At 37.7% G+C, this 20520-nt stretch overlaps 2 protein-coding genes across 2 annotated transcripts in view; both read right to left on the bottom strand.

Moving 5' to 3' along the window:
• The window catches only part of BBS5 (Bardet-Biedl syndrome 5), a 12925-nt gene extending 12306 nt beyond the window's left edge, over positions 1–619 (bottom strand). Inside the window, exon 1 of the mRNA XM_009325452.1 lies at positions 480–619. Within this exon, the coding sequence (XP_009323727.1) occupies positions 480–619 (140 nt within the window). The remainder of the gene's footprint in view (positions 1–479) is intronic.
• An 885-nt stretch (positions 620–1504) lies between these two features.
• LOC103918190 (collagen alpha-1(XXVIII) chain-like) overlaps positions 1505–20520 on the bottom strand; it is a 36735-nt gene continuing 17719 nt past the window's right edge. The window contains exons 18-36 of the mRNA XM_009325451.1: positions 20061–20129; positions 18763–18834; positions 18110–18178; positions 16767–16838; positions 15810–15878; positions 15329–15397; positions 13248–13316; positions 12035–12103; positions 11290–11358; positions 9763–9831; positions 8998–9066; positions 8070–8150; positions 7215–7250; positions 6028–6064; positions 5345–5902; positions 4421–4662; positions 3738–3828; positions 1955–2143; positions 1505–1512 (exon numbers count right to left, since the gene is read on the bottom strand). Of these exons, the coding sequence (XP_009323726.1) occupies positions 1505–1512; positions 1955–2143; positions 3738–3828; positions 4421–4662; positions 5345–5902; positions 6028–6064; positions 7215–7250; positions 8070–8150; positions 8998–9066; positions 9763–9831; positions 11290–11358; positions 12035–12103; positions 13248–13316; positions 15329–15397; positions 15810–15878; positions 16767–16838; positions 18110–18178; positions 18763–18834; positions 20061–20129 (2007 nt within the window). The remainder of the gene's footprint in view (positions 1513–1954; positions 2144–3737; positions 3829–4420; positions 4663–5344; positions 5903–6027; positions 6065–7214; positions 7251–8069; positions 8151–8997; positions 9067–9762; positions 9832–11289; positions 11359–12034; positions 12104–13247; positions 13317–15328; positions 15398–15809; positions 15879–16766; positions 16839–18109; positions 18179–18762; positions 18835–20060; positions 20130–20520) is intronic.

Raw genomic sequence — 20520 nt, 5'->3', positions numbered from 1 at the left:
TGAACGTTTTGTGAAGGAGAGCGGAGTGCTCTGAGCCGTTGGAACGTGCAGTAGTTGCAGCTTTTCTTCGCGTCTTAGTTTTGTTTGGTACAAGGTAACATTTGTATTGCCGTGGACGCTCGTTAAACCAAACCCCTGTGCAGTCGGTAAACCTAAAACCTGCGAAACCCTCGTTTACTCTGTAAATTACAGCTCCAAGTCCTGTGGGTTTTGTTGTGTTTTGTTTTTTTTTTTTAAACTAGATGGGATGTGTCGTATTTTTAATTTGGAATAACTTCAGAATTTTAGCTAGCCGAATTTTAATTGCAGTATCCTACCACTTTCAAATAAAAAAATACTCTAAATAAGTACGAATCATAGGAAGAAACTTGTCCTGTGACCTTTCCCTGGCGCTGGTCCCTGAATTGGTGAGGAGCCCGTTGCGACCCACCTGGAAGTCGATACAAACTTCATGAAGTAAAAAACATTGTCGGCGCTACCCGTCCCTCTTCTTCTTCCTCCTCCTCCTCCTCCTCCTCTCCCTCCGCTTTTTTTTTCGGCTGCGTCCCCGGCGGGAGTGCGGCCGGGGGCTCTTGAAGTAGGAAGGGTAGCGGCTGTTTGGCTTGAGGCCAAATTCCATTTTTTGTTCATCTGCCAGACTTACCGTTTGTTCGGGAAAATAACCCACAAACCCAAGCAAAAATGATTATCGGGTTTCATATGCAGGAGTGCCTAATCTGAGATGTTCGGTCTTGTTAAGGGCTGTGGCAGAAATCCAGTTACATCATCAGGAGCACATTACACAGTAAGTGTAATTTAGCTGTGAGGTAAGTTTTTAGTCTTGTAAAGGTACCATTATCCATCCTCTGTCCTGGCAGTAAAACCAGAAATGTTTTATTAGAAACAAGCTTTTAAGTATATAAGTCAAGTAATAGGAAATACATCATATACAGGCAGACATAAATCTAAAAAGCAATATGGCAGTGACAGACAATAAAGAATAAACTCTATGCTGCATTTGATGTTTTGAACATAAGTTTAAAAAGTTTTTTTAAGAAAGATGAAAATACTAAAATGCATTTAAAAATTAGACTTGGCTTTCAGAAGAGAAACACGTGTCAAGGACCACTTCAGACATGAACTAACCTAATTTAGTGATGCCAGCTATTGGTATAGTCACTGCTATAAATGTGGATGTGTTTTAACTGCATTTGTCATGTATCTTGCTAGCTAATAGAAACTGAGGAAAGTTGACAGAAAAAAGGACTAAATGTAACTGATGTGGCTGGGGAAAGGTGGGTGGCTGACCCACCTCTCTTGTCTTGTGACCCGGAGAGCACATAGGCCACAAGTTGATGCTTTTGTTGTATTTATCTGTTCTGAGTAGTACTCTGCATGTAATTTGGAAATCGATATTTTATGCTTGAAATATTAAAATAGGATTTGCTTGAAATATTAAAACAGGATTTGTGGGAACACTTTCATTTAAAAAAAGTGGTCTCCATTGTAGAATCCATGCCACATATTAGATTTCTGTAACAGAGAGAAAAGAAATTACATAATTTTAATGACCAAAGATTGCTTTCCAAAGCCATACATATAATTTAAAATGAGGTATAGTTAGTGATTGTATAATGGTAGTATTTAAAGATCTAGGTGAAGGAAGGGCAATTACTATGGCAAATGCTATACTAGTCTTACTATACCTTAGTAAAAAGGAAATTTTGTGCTCTTGATACTGCTGAAACATTGCTGTTTTGTTACATAAGGACTACATCATACCATATATGCAAAAAAAAATAAAGTGAGCTTGCATAGGTAGACTTTTTTTAATTAGTGAGCATATGACTTCATAATGTTAACATTCTTTAAATTAGTGGGTTTGGTTTTACATACCATGCTGGATACTTGATAACAAACCCAAACAATCAATAGCTTCAACTTGCTCGTTATTAATGCAGAAATAAATTCCTACCTCCAGAAAAAAATACACAAGCCTCTCTACATTCCTCTTCACTCTCAAAGCGATTTGCATTTCCATTGCAGCCACCATACCAAAACTGAGCACAAGCATTGGCTTGTTTATCATAATACCATTGTATGATATAAACACGGCATGGCCCTTGATCCAGCCTTAACTTGCACCGGAGGTCCAGGATACTTTCTAAAATAAAGAAAAAAAGGAATAGAAACAATTCAGTTTGTAAAAGACAATTGTATTGCATAGATTTTAACTTTCAAACTCTGGTTTTATTTTAATTTTTTCTGCTAATGTTATACAGCAGTTTAAGATTAATTTTTACTTCTAAAGATGTTAGCATTGAAGGCAAGTTAAAAGTGCATCTTAGTAGGTCAAGTAAACTGTTCCTTTACTGGCATGGTTCTAGTAACTCCAGAAATAATAGTATTATGACTCCAAATACAAGAACAAACAATATGAATCTGATAATTTTGAAATCTAATTTTTGAAATTTAATTATCAGCAACCAGTCTTGTGAGCAACCCAAAATTCTAAGCCAAAGAACTGTAAGCTAGTTGCATCTGCTGTTTTCGAACCACAAGTATGACCATCATCCTTCTGCAGTACATTGCTTCAGTACATTAGTTCTCTTTGTGGTGTGGGAGAAAAGGCATTAGAATAGTGAGAAGAATATAAAACTTTAGTCTTTCTTTTGTAAAATATTTGTGCTACTTACCTAATACAATGGTAGTAATTATGTACATACTAGTTAAGTTTGAATGTAAAGCTTGTTGGTCTAATGATTCCTACAGATATGCATTAGAGGACTGTGACATACTAATCTAGTCTCACTCACTTTAATAATACCATGAGATAGAAAATACTTTTCCTTCAAGTTTAATGTTGTGACATCAATATTCTGTCTTCGGCAATTGGTATCTTGACACTTTAAAAAAAAAAAAAAGTTATTGCCAGAGACAGAATAATAGGCATGTCCATGTTCCCAGGGAGCATGGGAACATGTTTCTATTGCTCTCTTCTGTTGCTCCCATCATAATACACTATTACTGGAACTCAAAAGTGTGAATCCCCCAAATGATGAACAGAATACATTTGGACATTTCATATAAAAAGAATCAATCCTTTGAGCAGTCAGCTAATTACTATACTTTCCTTCAAATGACTAAACACCGTTTTTTCCTATTTCTTCTCTGAAGGAGAAATCTGTTTTCCGTCCAATTCTGAAATCATTATCTTCTCTGTCTTTAATGAAGCCTCCCATCTCCACAGACTGCTCCTTCTTGGCTGGTGAATTACCTGCTCACTGACCCACCTCAGCTAGCTTCTCTTGATGTCATTTATGAGCTCTGTCTCAGGTTATAGCTGACCTTGCTTCTGTTGTAAGTGGAGCGGTGGGATTTGGAATTTGGGAAGACAAGAACTGGTGAACAGGCTGGACAAGAACTGCAACTAGGATCTATTATAAAATCCTGAAATGAATTCTCTTCCACAGCATGGGCTCATGAAATCTTCGGAGGGTGGAACAAAATTATGCTGATTTAAAGCCTTATGAAAAGTTAGTATCAGGATAAGAGGGAACAAAATGAAAAACTAGTTATGAGCTATAACCTGGTCTTGGTGTGAGCCCTGCAGTTGAAAGAGATGATGTCATCACTTTGTCTGATGATGATGGTTTAGATGGCAATAGTGGTACCACAGCTGCAGGTGAAAAGAAGCAGAATGAGACACTGATTTTTTGATCAGCCAAAAATGAAGAAATGATTGATGATAAAAATACCTCTAGTGTCCACTGTTAGCAAGGATGACTGTTCCTTTTCCTCTTGTTCCTCTTCATAGGCTTCATATACTACCACAGGAGGTGCTTTGGTCTGAAATAAGCATTTGATTTTCTTTGTTTTTCAGATATTGTGAAGTGTCTCAAAATGAACAAGCCCTTCATCACTCAGAGGTTTTCTAATGTTTTTCCTTCCCATTTACCCTGACTTCAGTGTTAAGAATCAGGATTTTAACCTCACCTCGTTGGTTAACTAGGAGGGTTGTCAATCTTAAACCTGGCATATATATTTTTTTTTTAGTTGACCTTTACAGAATTTTATTTATAAACTTAAAAATATAGACTACAATTGAGTTTAATTACTATTCTTAGACTTAATTATTACAGCGTAATTGCATTTTAATAACATTATGTTTCACACTGTGGCACAAATATTACTGTATTAAACATAGGAATAATAATCCTTGTAACAGTATCAGGAATAAATTATGGCCATTAGATAACTGCCTGCATGCAACATCAGAACTCTTACTCGGAACAACCAGCTCCGAGCATACCAAGTTAAAGGAGCTATTACAGTACCTGTCCTGTAGAAAAGTAGGGGGAAAGTTACATATTACATCAGGCAACAGAGAAGGATACATATAGAAAACTTTTGCTCATTAAAGCCTGCTGAATTTTCATACCGGAGCTAATGGTTGAGGAAGATCGCCAAGACTCAGAGGACTTTCTACTGTAGATAGTCCAGCTGTCTGTGCTGAAAGTGATTGGCTATTAACATTGTTGTTCTGAAGTATGTAATGTAAAGAACTTGAAGACACTGAATGGAGAGAAGGTCCCCTTATGTTTGCACCATTTCCATTATGGTTGTATATTAAGGTGCCGTGTTCATCTTCACAAAATTGGTTGACTAATTTGGACTCCAGAGCTGTTTAAAAAAAAGTAAAAAACCTCATAATACTGAAAAATTTAATGTATTTTTTGAATTTGGATTATTTATATACATAAATAATATACATGTAATCCAGCACTCCTTTGAATTATTTATATGCATCTAAAGATTATTCCAGGTTGTCTGGACTATGGCTTTTATTTGTCACAAATTTGCCAGCCCGTAAGTCCTCTACATGGTACAAAATACAATGAACTCACCTAAAGGTGTTCATCTGAGCTTAGTAACAACTACTAGTTGGTAGTGGGAAAATAACTGCTTACCTTACTCATGTGAATAACCCAATGAAAATTAGTTATTTCCCAATGAAAATGAATAAGTAGAATTTACAGCAGTGAGTTTGATTCTGGTTTACAGTCCAGCAGATTTACAGTGCATGAGCACTTACTCAGCTTAGAAAGCTAGAGTTTAAGCAGCTGTTTTCCTACCCTGTAGGTGACATCCCCCGTTGGCATGATGAATCACTGCCCTATAATGTGACTCCTTAAAAGAAGGGAATCTGTATCTCTAGGTTCCTATTACTTTGCACCTTGTAACTAATCCTGATCAGCATCAAAACATAACATATCCACAAAGATAATGCTTTGCCCCTCCCCCCCCCGGGCCCTGTTCTGAGAAGCATCAGATACAGTGCAGAATAAAACTGCAATGAACGCACCTGGAAGGGTATTAAAGTCATCAATGAGATACATGTGTTCTCCGTCTGGATCTGAAGCAATCAGATTTAGTTCACGCACAAACTCAACCTGTGTTGGATCTGAAGTATTTACAATTCCTATTGCATACATTTCGATGTTTGCTGCATGAGCCTCTCGAACAACAATATCTAGTTTTACAGCTTCTCTCTTGTCTGCTTGGCCATCTGTTAGCACAATAGCTACTTTTCGCACTCCTGTTCGAGCACCAAAAAATCCTTCCTGGGTTGCTTTACGGATAGCAGTTGCTGTGTAAGTGCCTTCTCCCATGTATTGCATTTTTCTAACTGCTTGCTTAACATCCTGTTGAGTTGTATACTTGTTGAGACCAAATTCTAGCTGAACTTCTAAACTGTATAACACAAGGCCAATTCTGGTAGCATTTCTGCCTACGGTTACTCTGTCTACTAAAGCGGTTACAAAGTCTTTGATAATCTCAAAATTTTCTGGTCCCACACTCTCAGAGCTGTCAATCACAAATACAAGCTCCATAGGAATTTCCTTACATTTAATACCGCAACCTGCAAAGGAAAAATAAAAAAACAGATCATGATGACTTGACTTGGTACCCTTTTGGAAAGGAGAAGAATGTAAGTGTAATGAAGAAAAAATAGAATCTGAAATTAAAGGTTTCCTGAGTACTTACCACATATCTCTTTAATTAATTTAATTATATCTTCTCTCTGGAGATGAAAAAAATAAATATAAAAATGTTTTACAATTTGCCTCTTTCAAATGAGGCATAATATTGACGCTACCAAACATTTTGTTTATAATGAATACCTGTGTCCTACAGGGACTTATGAAAAATCTTACTGTTTAACTTTCAAACCTGACCTTTCAAGCTTGGAATGAATCCCACATTTTACAATTAACTATTTTATATGGCATGTAAGAATCATTAACTTGACAACACAGTAACATCTCTATCTAAAACAATTAACTACTGTTATTGTAAAGAATGTTTTGTGATGATTTGGTTCTCATTAACGCTTGAAGTCAAAACCCATTCATATTTCAGCATCTGAATAATATGGATGTCCCTTTTAAATGTATTGGGAGTGGAGAAATAGACCCAACTTCAGGAAGCGTATTGCTTGTAGTGAGCTGGCATATGACAGAGAGCGCCAACACAGAATGGAATTGGGATTTGTGAACCGTAGTGTACCTGGCCCACTGTTATCACCCAGCTTTCAGCAGCAAAAAAAAAGCTGCTGCCTTCAGAGCTGTCTGTTCAGAGAAGTGATAGTTTCCGTGACATGCAAGCAAAGTGTTTCTTGTTATTAGAGCAATCATTTGTTATATTTTTTGAAGTGCATGACGGGACTCATTTGGCATTGAGGCAGTCTTTCAAATACAACCTTTTGCTACGGCTGCTCAGCTTCCATCATAAACCTCAGTAGTATTTATATACTCACTGACACACTTTACTGAATTTGGGTCTAGTGCAGTTCAGGCTTAGCAGAAATGTAATTAAGTTTGTAGCATGATAGACCATGACAGGTTTGAAGATCTTTGCTCTTTAGACTCTTAAATACTTAAAAAAAACTTTCCTGCAGCAGGTACATACCTGGGTCATCTAACACTAACTGTAAAAGAACATGTAGCAGAAAAATACCTAAAATCACCAGGAACTTTAAATTCCATTTCAGCATGAAGTAGATGAGAAAAAGTCAGAAACCTTTGCGTGGTTTCTTTCTGTATTGTTACTGAGACCACTTCTAGTCAGAAAGCTCTTTCCAAAATAATTAACATAGGATACATTTCATCTGATAGTATCTTGTATTGTTTATATCTTGCCGTAATGGGATTTAAATAATGGAATTTGCTTACTGTTAGGCCTTGCTCTCCCTTTGGTCCAGTTTTGCCCTGCAACAGCGATTGTTAATTAAGCTACTGCAATTAGTTAGTGACATTGTAATTCAGAATATGGCTTCATCAATACCATTATTAGAATAATATTTGGCCAATAAGAACTTTGGCTCGAAAAAGTAGTGTTCTTGTGATATTACCTTGCGCATGCAGTATCTACAACCTCCTAAGGTGGGAGGTTTTTATGGGGATTGGATGACCTCAAGTCTCCCACTGGATCACTGATTGTCAGTTTATATTAGAAAGGGAGAATCTGCGCAAAACTTTCCTGTTTACCATGTTGTGTTTGTTTCCTTTCTCAAGAGACTGTATACCTGCCTGACACCCTGGAGTGATCAGAATTCTGCTTCATCATGTGTGAGTCTAATCGGGCCAGTGTCAAGGCAAGAACAGTAATGGTGTTTATGTATCCCTACTTAATAGTATGCAAATGTCAGAATAGAAGGGCACCACATTTTGCTTTCCAGGTTTTGGGGACCTGCCCATTGGCAGAAGTTACCGTTTTGCCTCCCTTCCATCTGTTCATCATCTTTGAGGGAAAGTCTGAGCTACAGTTACTTGGTAGCCATAGAATAGAATTGCATAGTTTTGTCTTAAAACACGGCAGCTGTCTTTCACTGCCTTAAGAAAGAAACCACATTTGTGGGAAGTAGGATATTCAGCACGGAAATGTCTTCTTTATGCTTTAAGGTTTTCATAGTTTCAGTTTCTTAAGTATTTCAGATTATATGTAGTTAAACAGCAAGAAGAACACACAACCCAGCTTTATTTTTAAGCAGTTTAAGAAAACAGACGTGATAAACCTGAGTTACTCACAGGTTCTCCAGATAAACCAGGGTCACCCACATCACCTTTTTCTCCTTTTTTCCCCTTTTCACCTGTAGCTCCTCGATCTCCCTTTAAAACCATGTTGGTAAGCAGACAGAAAGTGTAAGTCAGTTTTTATTACACTTCTCACATTTCTTTCTAGCTGCCTTTGTCGAATTCACCTTCAGCTTCTGACATGACTTAGAAATCTTTGTTAGAGATCATTTAAATCAATTGGTATTTGTGAATTTCGTTAATAACTTGTAGTATTGGCTAAGCATTTTTAATGGGAAAAAATCGCTGAAGCAGTTCGAACTATGAAGCATCTCAAACAAGTACATGCAGACAGAGGGGTTTCATGGGATATTGCATGATGGAAATTATTGTCTGTGTCTGAGAAAAATAAGATAACAATAGGGAAATTGAGAAGAGAGGCAAGGACGTGGTTGCAATGAATAATGGGAATATCACTCTGAGAAACCTTTTGGCTCAGAAAAGGTGTTTGGAATAGCAAACAGATGAATTAGTGCCTCCTGGTTTAATTTTCAGTAGGCTATGGGACTTTGTACAGCCTCTGAGCTGATGTGGTCACATCCAAAAACTGATTCCAACCCACATTTCTCTTTTTCTTAGCATTGATGTAGTCCCCAAATTTTGCATAGTGGGTAGGTAAAAGAAAGGCAGTGATATTAAATCTAATATCTATACTTCTTCTAATTGCAGTAGAAGATAAGCCTCATATGATATTAAAATAAGCAACACTGAAAGAGATGCTGCTATAAAATATTAGAACAATCACTGTGAATGACTGGGGTTTTCCCAAGTCCCCATTCCTTTTTCACAGAATTCATATGCCTTCAATGAGAGCTGACTGTAATGAGCATTTTCAGTATGTTGGCTTTGGTCTAGAACGTTATCTCTGATTTAGATATCATACCTTTTGTCCCAAAAGCCCTTCTCCAGGGGGGCCTCGTGGTCCTGGCATTCCTTGAATTCCTTGTTCCCCCTAATGATAATCCAGGTAGTGATATTAACCCTTTGTAATCATTCATCATGCATTAATTTTAAATGTTCAAAGAGAAAGTGTTTCAAACTGCATTTTAACAAGTGTCTTGAGGCACTTGAGACAATGTAGTAGCTAGCTTATATTTCTCAAATACTTCATCAGTATGTCTACTCTAAAGATATATAATATTGAAAAACCGCATGATCATTATTGGTTCTAATTCTCCTGTTCCCTCCTTCCATCCCATTTTATTCCTTCTCATTCCCCCTTTCTTATTTCTGTCTTTTATGTCTGTCTCATGTGATCTATACTTTGGATAAAAGTATAGGGAAAAATTAGTATTACACATAGATTCAGGATGGAGACTTTCTCTACCATAGGTGGTAGTTCATATAACTACTTCAGATTGTCTCTGTGGGCATGAAAGTTGGGGAAGAAGGAATGGTATTTTTAATTTTTTAAGGCTATCTTTCACTGATAAAAGATGCCCCTGCTTCCTTCTCCTTCAATACACACACCCTTGGGCTTGTTTACAGCACTAGAGACAGAACATACTTTGTAGGTGCTCATGTTATCCTCATTTTCTAGCCTGAGGCTCTCCTCATATAAGAAACAATGTGAAATCTCCTTAACACTCTGATGGTCAGGTTGACCACTCAACACAGGTTAAATATTAAAGACACTGAGTCTTTTTACCTTAATTCCTTGAATACCTTCACCAGGAGGTCCCAGAGAGCCAGGTGGCCCTGGGCGTCCTACGGTTCCCTAGAGAGAAACCCGGCATATGTTAAATACAATATTCATAATAAAAATACACAATAAATTGTTATATCACCATGTAATTTGCTGTCCATCCTCTACCAAATTGATGTCTTTTTCTAAGTAGTGAGGGTAGGATTGCTTTAGCTGACAAAGACTCTTTTTATCCTTTATCAGATTATTAAAATCCAGTTTATACTTCAAAGGAGTCATCGGGGCTTAATGCTCATTGAACATGAATCACCTTGCTGATAGAGATATACATTGCATTGAAGGATAGATTGTATTGGTGGGACATTGGGGACTGAATTAAGATTTAAGAGAGGATTATTATTGTTGTGTTATCTTTCATCACCACTAAGTTTACACAGTAAGACCTATAGACATACATACTAATGTGGCATTGCAAATAAACACTTGTTGCTACTTTATAAGCTAGTTTTTAAAAGAACTCTAGAGAAAATGTTTCAGTTCCATATGTTATTCATAGGAAGGAATCAAAACCCACATAGTAAAATATTAATTTTATACCTATATTGCTATTCCAGTATCCCTGCATGAAATTCTCAGTTTCCTCTTTTGTAAGGATCCTGTGCACATGCCAGTCCTTGGGACTAGCACTGGCTGGGGAAGTGCTTCACCACTTCTTAGCTCTGGACCTAGCCTTCATGCCAATGCGAACTGAATCTCCGGGACCAATAAGCCACATTGTGCAGGTAATACATTATTATGTTGCAAAATCTCTGCATTTGCCCTTGTTCAGTTCATTTACATTTACATTCTAAAACAGTTGTTTTGTATTAATAGACTTCTAAAGCTGAGCTGTAGGAGCATAAGAGTTTCCAGTTTGGGAGGTTTCACAGTGAAAATTGCTTGTTATAGTTACAATTATTTCCAGGCCTTTGTTATGGTGTATATTATAATTACACAAATAATCTTTTTTGCAGGGATTGGTCATCATATTGGTCATTGGATAATTATTGATTTACTTTTTACAGTAAAAAAGAGGAATTAATTCTAGAAGAACTCAACAGTATGCCTGTAGCTGTAACAGTAGTATAGGCAAGACATGATAAAGTGCTTGCTAGGCCATTAATTCTGACCAATGCTAGGTCTGAAGAAATTTCTGCTACTCAATTGCAGCTAATGTCTGCAGGAGCTAAATGTTTTGTCACTGATCTTCACTGCAAGATTGTCACTTTATAATTTATTGTATGCAATAGGAAGAAGGCCATGGTTTATGGCTGGTCACGAGAAACATTTTTGGTTTTCTACAACGTAAAGACACTGTATTCCTTAGTTATCTTATTTGTCGGATTAGTTGTTTCTAGTGAAGAGTGAAGACAGGAAACACGTAGAAGTGTATGTATGATCACACATTTTTATACTACACTTTCTTCTTTTTTTTTTTTTTTTTTTTTTAGAAAATAGACAATGGGAGACATAATTGTTTAAATGGCTTACTTTTGGTCCTGGCAGGCCTTCTCCTGGGGGACCTGGGAGACCAATTGGTCCTCTACTACCGGGATCACCCTGAAAGTCGATACTTTAAAAAATAAGTAGTGAATACCAAAGTTTAATTCATCTCTAGAGTTCTCAGCATCCTTTGTACTCAAATGGGACAAAGAGAGGAGAATTATTGAACAGCATGGTGCAAGTCTAAACAATGCTAATCCATGAATACTGCAGGCAAGACAAGAAAGTTATTGGGGATAAGCAGTGGCTACTGTCAGTGTACAGTCAATTATGCAAGAGTTACATAGGAATTACAATTCGCATATCATAAAATGAACTCCATGTTCCCCAAACCAAAAAAAAAAGTTTTTGCTTGCTGCCTGTCAGTTGAATCAGACTCTATGTTCACATTGGCACTGTTCTAGCTTTTTTCCTATCAGTGCCTTCAGACAGCTAGGGGTTTGAGGTGAGTGGAAAAAAGATGTACGTCCTTTTAAGGGACATTAAGCATATTTGAATAGTTGTAGTCAATCCTTCAATTGCCTGTATAATTCCAGTAATCCTGCAATCAGCATCAGGATGAATTCTGAAGTGAAGCTTGAAGATCTTCTATGGGATCTACCTTTTATATACTGACAAGTATGTTAAAGCGGGATTAAAAAGGTATTCTGACTGTGACCTATGGGTAGGAATTTTATCTGCATGAAGTAGAGTACACACATGCATTTACTCTTCTAGATGTTAATGCCTGTACCTTAGGTCCTGGTAGTCCAACTCCATCTGGGCCTTGTTCACCAGGAATCCCAGGAAGGCCTGGCAAGCCCTGAAATTACATGCACAGACAGAATATTAATTTAATTTACGACTATATTGACTACATGCTTTTGTTAATATTGTAGTATCTTGAATATATTGTCTCTTAGTGGGATCACTGTGGTCTACAATTGGTTAAATTCTACTCTGATAAGCCAGAAGTGGTGTCAGTGGCATTTGCATGTGTGTTGCATGTCTCGCGGGAGGCTTGCATGTGTTTGAAGACAGAGGAGTCTGATCTGGAGATGCAGGTGCGGAAGCAGTTCTGCATTGGATTGCACAAAAATATCAGGAAGTATTGTAAATCTAATTCCAATTTCCATGTTGACATTCATTAATTTTTATTCCTCGATGTGGCAATTGCATGCACTTTTACTGTTGTCTTTAGCACAGATAAATGCTAGTATATCAGCAAACTCCCTGATTCAAGCCAGCAGTCTTCCTGGTACTTCCTCACTGCACAGGCATGTTAACTGCCAGGGCTGGTGGAGCACCCTGTTGAGCAGACTAGGTATGTGAGGCCAGTGCTCTATACATTTGCAAGGAAGGGAGAGGAAGGAGCCTGTTATCTTTGTATCCTTTTTGCAGGGATTGGTCATATCTACTGGTAAAGACCTCTGCAAAGGGCTATAAAGTAGATCAACCAATTCTTTGCCACACCTTCAATAACCTGATGAACAGAACTGAGGACAGTTTGCTCTTCTGGCTCTTTGGACAGTAGTTGCTTTTTTAGTGGTTCTGGAAGGTAGTGTTGCCCTGAGTTCACATCCGTATATATAAAAACAGCTGCTTAGCTGGGCTATATTCTCCTGTTTGGGAATAAATTTTGTATGGTTGTGCAGAAGAGAGTATCCTACATCAAGATATTGAGGGAACTGATTGAAACATCAGTGATATTATAGGAAAAAAAAAGCCCCACTTGGAATATGTTACATTGTGTAATCAGGAGGAGTGGAGGACATGGAAGGTCTTGGACTATTTCAGAGGAAGATTTTTTTTCCTTCTATGCTGAAATGCATTTCCACAGTTGAGGAGCCTTTTTAGGCTTTTAGACCAGCAAATCTTTCCTAGCATGTCAGCCATGGAGGCTAATCATTTTGGTGTAGCACCTATTTGTTCCTAATTCACATTAAAAAAATTGTCTATAAACTTACAGGTGGGCCGGGATAACCATCTCCTTTTGGCCCAAAGGGCCCGGGGGGTCCTGGAAGACCTCGGTCACCCTGTTGAAGGCAGGAAAAACAGCTGAGGTGAAAATGCCAGTACAATTGCTAGCAGGAAATTTTCCATGAAAGTGAAACTTCTTTGGCAAATATACTGTAAGTTGATTTTACCTGTCTGCCTATCTGCTAATGTATTTTACTATGTGAATGATTATTGTAGGTTATTAATCCTGGACTAAAACTGGAATATTTAATAGTGCTGAGGATTTACAGGACCCTTCACTTCGAAGTCACTAATTTGAATCTTTTTCAAGAGGTCTGTCTCTTGTAATTTGTGGCCTACATATAAGAAGGAATGACTTCAGTCGCATTCCTTGTATTTTTATCATGATTACAATTACTCCAACTTCGGGGGAACGAGCCCCAATTGACAGACAGCCAAAAGTCTAGCATGGGAACTGAATTACTCAGTAGCTACTTTACGCAATTCTTATAATTGAAGATAGATAACCTGCTCCAGAGCATTGGGAAAACTCTGTATAGCTTCTGCATGTGCTGTATATTTGTGTGGTGAGACAAAGGATGTAGGGCAGGGGACAACAGTGGTTTGTGTGGCCAATTTAAAAATGTTGTTTTCTATCACAAGGTTGTGTCTGGTTTTGTTGTTCCAGAATTGTATTTTCCTATAATGCTGTGGAACCTCATTAAAGCTATTGAGTATAACAGGAGCTTACTATCGGAGATGTACAATTAAGCTCCTTTCATGGATCCACATGGCCTATCTCAGGAACAGATTTGCCAGGGAAACTAAGAGGACTTTAACCCTCCTAGCCATACTGGATGGTGCAGTGAGTTGCTCAGTTACAACTGGATGGATGATCAAGACTGTGTTTGTCCCTGTAGCTACGCAAAATATGGGCATGCATAACAGTGGCAAGCAAAGGCCCATGCAAAAATAATTAAAAAAAAAAGAGACTGTAAAAGGTTTTACCCTGTACAGCTTAGTGCAGATGTGTGTTTGAGAGTGAAGCAACAGCAAAACCACTAATACTGACAAAGACAGCAAAAAGTGAAGAACATAGTCACAGAAACATGCAGTGTCGCCCAATTGAAAGAGCTTTAGGGGCTCAAGGCTGAGGAAGAGGGACTTGCAACTCTGAGCAAAGGACCTGCTTCCTGTTGGTTGATTCCTGTTTGATTCCCAGAAATAGGACAACATGCAGTTCTTTGAATTAACTGGACTGTGCCAGAAAAGTGATTTCATCATCATCATCTCCTCCTGATGAAAATAAATTTAAGGATCTTGAAACCCACTAACTGATCAAAAAGGGATAGAGATTGTTACATGTTTCTCATGCTTCTTTTACTGTGTTCAGTTCACTCAAAGAACAAGGGATAAGGGCTATACTCAAAAGTACTGTCAAATTCTCTAAGTAAAAAATAAAAGGTGGGGGCGGGATCCTGTTTATTTTCAGAAACACAGGTTTATATGTCCCATGTTTCTTGGTGTTCAGACAAAATCAGCCCTGGAGTGAAGAGCAGCTTACAAAAGTTGAATCTAGGTAACACTGATGCAATACTAGAGAAGTGCTAGAGAGAAGTCCTTAGAGATTAGCTACTTGTTCATGTTCTTCTTCCACTACTTAAGGCATATCCTCACATTGCCAGTTTGGCCCATGTCCTGAGATCTTTTGGAGTCTGTGGATTACCTTGTGTCAAATTAGGAATGAAGCAAAGGGGCCTGGCTGAGAAAAATTAACTGTGCTTAACAGGTAGGCTGTTGTAAGCACATAAATCAGGTGTTCTCTCTGTATTCACTCCTCATCAATTAAAACCAGTCATTTTTGTCCTGGTTGTCTGCCATGTGAAAGCTTATGGTTCATGGAGTCTGGAAGATTGACCATTTGTGGTTTTCTGGCTCTGCAAATCCTTACACTCTGCCAGTGTTGTATGACATACACATTAAGAACTGTGAAACACTTGGCCATCCTAGGCGATTTGCTGTTGCTGCACTGAAATCCTGCCTTATTTTACAGTTCTATCAGAAATTAGTTTACCAATTTAGGAGCTACCTTTGCCCCAGGAAGCCCAAAACCTGGTTCTCCAATTGGTCCAGCAAGACCAGGTAACCCAATGTCACCCTGCAATGAAGAAAATACATACTCTAGTTATGTATTTTATTAAACACCAATCACAGATTGTGTTTTTGGATTTCTGTTACACAAATTTATATATATCAAATGTAATAGCTAATTCTATTTATTGCTACTGCAAGCATTAAACACCAAAAGCAGAGGAAAGAAAAGTATTTTGATATCCAAGGTTATCCAAAACAAAGAAATGAACATAGGTAGGCCACACCTCAAGCTGGCATACAGTTAATACCAGGGCATGGTGGTAACTAGACTGGATACAATCCATAACTCTGTCCATAGGAAAGAAGTTTTAGTTGACCTCATAAGGCTGAAATTATTTACACGAATAACAGCATGGCCTACTTCATAGTTTTTACCCTGTGTTTATAAGCACTAGGAGCTGGAGTGTGGATGTTACCTTTGGTCCAGGCACAGCTCTTCCAGGAGGGCCTGGCATTCCAAGACGTCCTGGCGCACCAGGCTCTCCCTGCAGTGAAGGAAGGAGAGCAAAAATGATGGATTTTTCTGAAAGTGAGCATAAGCATCTCATAGAGAAGACATTTATGCAACAATTTATAATATTCCATTAAAATTCTATTAGAATTTCTAATATTCTATATGGAGTGAAATCTAACTATTTGAAGAACTGATAACAAGCATAGTTCTGATTTCTCAATGGAAATGAGATTCTTCGCAGTCACTGAACAAATATATGTTATTAGAAATGCCTTTCTTAATATATTCGAGACTTGGTCCAGCACATCCAGCACTCAAAACTTCCTGCCCAGCTGTGTAGGTATACTGGTAACATGTATATTTTTCTGTTAGAGTAGATTTTTTTAAATAGTCCTTTCAGTGTACTTGTTTACCCCTTTTTATTTTTCCTCTTATGTGGAAATACATACTCTTATGTGTATAAATAGCAAAAGACTTAATAAGAAACTGGAGGAGAAACCTGGAGTAGCCCTTCTCTCACTTTCAGTGAGTACTGAGTATTTGAATAGAAACTCCAAATCCATAAAAGAATATCAGCCATGAGTCAGTGTAAGGGAAAATAAAGTCCTGTCACACTTGTATATGCCATACACCATACTATCTTCCCAAATATTTCAGCATAAAAATACCAGTATTAGCATTCCTTAACTTTTTCCAAACCGACAGGGAAGCAATATGGTAAATGCAAAGATTTAAAAAAAATACTTCTAGATGTTTATAGGGATCATGGTGTGTCTTGCTAAGAGAAGCCTTAGTTGAACTTCTTTTTTTAATTATTTTTTAAGAAGCAAGTTCATTCCGGGACAGTTGTTTCTGAGATCTAGATGAAAGCACAGCTTTGGGGGGCTATTTTACACACATAACATGGTAATAGACCTACTTTAGCTCCAGCAGGTCCAGGTACTCCTGTTGGTCCTGTTAATCCACGTACTCCTCTCTGACCTTGATCTCCCTACAAAAATGGAGAAGACACATACCAAATAATATTAAGAATGTGTTAACTGAAATTAATTGTAAATATCAGTGAAAGATAGTGAAGTTCTATTTTGTAGCTGGTGCACATGAGCTGTTCCTATTGCCTTCATTGGCAAGTCAGTTAATTCTGCTCAGTAATTGTCCAGTTTTGGATTTGTACAGTTAAAACTACGTACATTTCATCTGAAATTAAAGTAACTGACTTACCAGTGAATACTGTGAAAAAAATAAGAACCAAAAGGAGTCTTAAAGATTGCATCCTTGCAGCTCAAAAATCAAGTTAAGTAATTACATGAAAAAGATACTAAGAGAAATAATCAAAACAGGAAAAGATAGTTCACTCAAAGGTACTTTTTTTTTTATTCAAAGGCAAATAGTAGGGCCAATCAATTGACCACGATGCCCTCTCTGATTGTTCAGCTTATACTTCCGGACAGAAAAAGCTAAGAATAGATAGTGTAAAGTTTGTAAAGGGATAACTGCTATTTAAGCATATTATTAGGCTGTAATAATTAAAACAAAAATGAAACAGCTATGAGTATAGAATCATCCTGAAAAAGTTCCAATACAGTAATTAATTTTATTGCTGCATCATGTCATCTGCATGTATTCTCTACATGGTGGATGCCTTGATTTTCCTTCCTACATTGCCTTTTAGCCCTTCTACCTTCGTGCAATTGTGATACTTAATATTTTTATTTATCTTCTATTGTGACATTTAATCTCTGTATGTCTTGTCCAATGTCTTGGACAACTATTCCAGCAATTTCCAGTGTCTTTATTTCACAGCATTTTACAGATGCTGATATGAGAAACCGGAATTACTTCTCCATCTGTGAATCAGTACAGAAGACTGGTACAAGAGCCAGAACCTAAAAGATCGACCCAGTTATTCCTACTAAGAGAAGTAGTATTCCCAGTTAGGTCTTTGTGAACTTCTTGGACCAGATACTATCACAGGTACTGGAAATTGTGAGCCACTGAACTGTTGTGCTGTCATTTCAAAAAAAAATTTATGAAGAAGATGTCCTGGATGGTCTTTTATTAACTTCGCTATTTTAAAAGTTGTTGTTTTAGGCTGAGGCTGAAATAAACTCTGCAGTTAACCACTTTTAGAAGCACTCATTAACCTGTTCCTTGAGGTACATTTTTTCATTACTTATAATATACCAAAAAAGAGAAGGCTTTGACAAACCTATTCCTGGAACATTACAATTTTGAATGTCACCTTTAGTAAGAAATTCTCACCTTTTCCCCCTGTATTCCAATCCCTGGAGCACCTTCAGGACCTCTAAGACCAGGTAACCCTGGTTCACCCTGGAATAGAAAAATCAAAGCAGCATTTCAGAGTACTGCATAGATATGGCGCAAGATCAACTTGCATATCTTGAATAATCTCATTAAAATCATAGACCTTTTAGAGTCAATGGCAAAACTCCCACTGATGTCAGTGGGCCCAGGATTTTCTTCCTATATTCAGAAGCAACCATTGTAAAACTCTGGGTGGAATGCACGAAGTAGCATGCTTCCTTAGTGATGGCTGAACACTCTGAGTATATATCTTTAAATAGATGGGGTTTCTGATTCTAGAAAAATACCATGATCGGAAGGCTACGAAAGGTTGCCTGTAGCCATTTTAGTGGTTTCCCTTCTGAGTTGCAGGGCATTTGGTGGATTAAAAAAAGCCAACAACTGTAAGCAAGATAAGACAACCCCCCACCCAAAAAAAAAAAGTTTTCCCTAAAAAAGTATGTTTGAAAGAGAATGTTTTTCATTGAAAAATGTGCTACTTTTCCCCTTGTCCATGAACACTCTCTCTTCTAGGTTTTGGTATCAGCACAGGGAGAACAGTAGGAATGCTTGGAGGGAAGCAGGTAGACTGCAGACAGAGATGAACCAACCTTTTGTCCAGGGGCTCCATCTTCTCCTGGAAGACCAGGTAGACCTGCCAGTCCTGAAGGGCCTGGCTCACCCTGACACCAATAAAAAATAAGTCCTTCTATTAAATGCAGACTTGGTACTATCCTTTCTCTGAATCAAGGAAATCTATTTTAAAAAGTTTACTAAACTATATATATTTATAGCAAACATTCATGCATATGAACCCAAATCTTGCCATTTTTTTATAAAGACGACTCTCACGTATCTGGAACTATCCTACCGTCCGATTGTTTGAACTGTGCATTTTATCGACGCAGTTAATATATTAGCTATTAATGCTCCAGCTCATTCTTAAAAAATAATGCCATCATTTCATTAAGTGTCAGCATTTGAAGTAAATATCAGATAGAGCTGGCTGTGACATGATGATTGACATCTTGCTGGTGAATATCAGTGCAAATCTATTAATGGCAGTGGAATTATCATCAGCGTATTTATGTAAGGTTCAAGAGCCTGACCTGGTTTTAGGTGAAATGTGATCATTTGGGGTCAAATGGGTTCACTCAGCATTACCGTATTTTGAGAAATTAGGGAAACAATTAAGAATTTCCTTCCTTTTCCAACCCGTGTCCCAAATCCCTAACAAAAAAGAGCAAAACCAGGACAGTCCTGTGCCTTTCCACTATCACAAAAGTACTTTTTCATCTGTTTCCCTATTTTATGTTAATCTGGCTGTTAATGACATAGGGACTGGTTAATATCTTGGTCACTTCAGCACTAAGACAATCTGGTTACAGCTTCCTCTCCTCCAAGCAAGTGTGCTTTCTGTCTAGTAGCACAGCTTGTTTCCCATCTGAAGGTGTGAGGATGTAGCTGCTGCTCTGTTTACATCCTGTCCTGTGTGAAAAGGGAAGGAGCAGCACAATAACGACGGTTCAGCGCTTTTTTTCACCAGCTCTGGCTATAGCTTAGCTTACGCTGGAGACTGCGCGTTCTGGCAACTGTTTAATATTCTGGATGGTTTTCTGGACAGAGCTGTAGGTGAGCTGTATGCAACACTAACTTGAGCATGGGCCAGGCATGTGGAAATTTGCAGTCACAATAAATGTTACTACTTTTTTACAGAACTGGTGTATTTAAAATGTTCTCATTTCTGGAGGTTAATGAAAGTCTGTGTTAAAAATTTTAAAGACTAAGAACCTAAATTTTATTTCTAAACCTATTTTTAGTGCCTAGAGAAAGGACACTCAGGAAACACAAATTTCAAATCCAAATAAATAAATAAATAAATAAAATAATTCCTCTATTAGCAATGTACCTTAGAACCAGGTTCTCCAATACCTCTTTCTCCTGGCACTCCAGTCTCTCCTGGCAAGCCTTGTTCACCCTGAAGTAGAAATTATTTTTTAACAGCGTTATCATGGAAAAATATAAAAGCATATTCTTGATTGCTTACGTTTAAAGAAAGATTAAGGTGATATTGTCTTTAGTATGATGTGTTAAATCCTTGGTCACAAAGATTAGGAATCTGCAGCATGTTTTGAGCTGTCACCAGAAAGTTGTTGGTAGAAATGATTAATGCTGTAAATCTATAATTATATGTCCTTGTGAATGTTTCCCGCCAAAGTAGCTGGTATTTCAGGAGCATATCTGACATCCACAAACAATTCACTCTTCTCTTTCTTTTTACCAGTGGTAAAGCATATCCCTGCACAATCACTTAAAACGTAAGATGTAATCTCTGATGCTGCAAAATACTTTACCTGGCATGGACCCTT

The sequence above is a fragment of the Pygoscelis adeliae genome, unplaced genomic scaffold (genome assembly GCF_000699105.1).
Source record: "Pygoscelis adeliae isolate BGI_AS28 unplaced genomic scaffold, ASM69910v1 Scaffold106, whole genome shotgun sequence".
Classification (NCBI taxonomy): Eukaryota; Metazoa; Chordata; class Aves; order Sphenisciformes; family Spheniscidae; genus Pygoscelis; species Pygoscelis adeliae.
The sequence above is the reverse complement of the archived record's forward strand: the minus strand, read 5'-3'. Positions and strand labels throughout refer to the sequence as shown.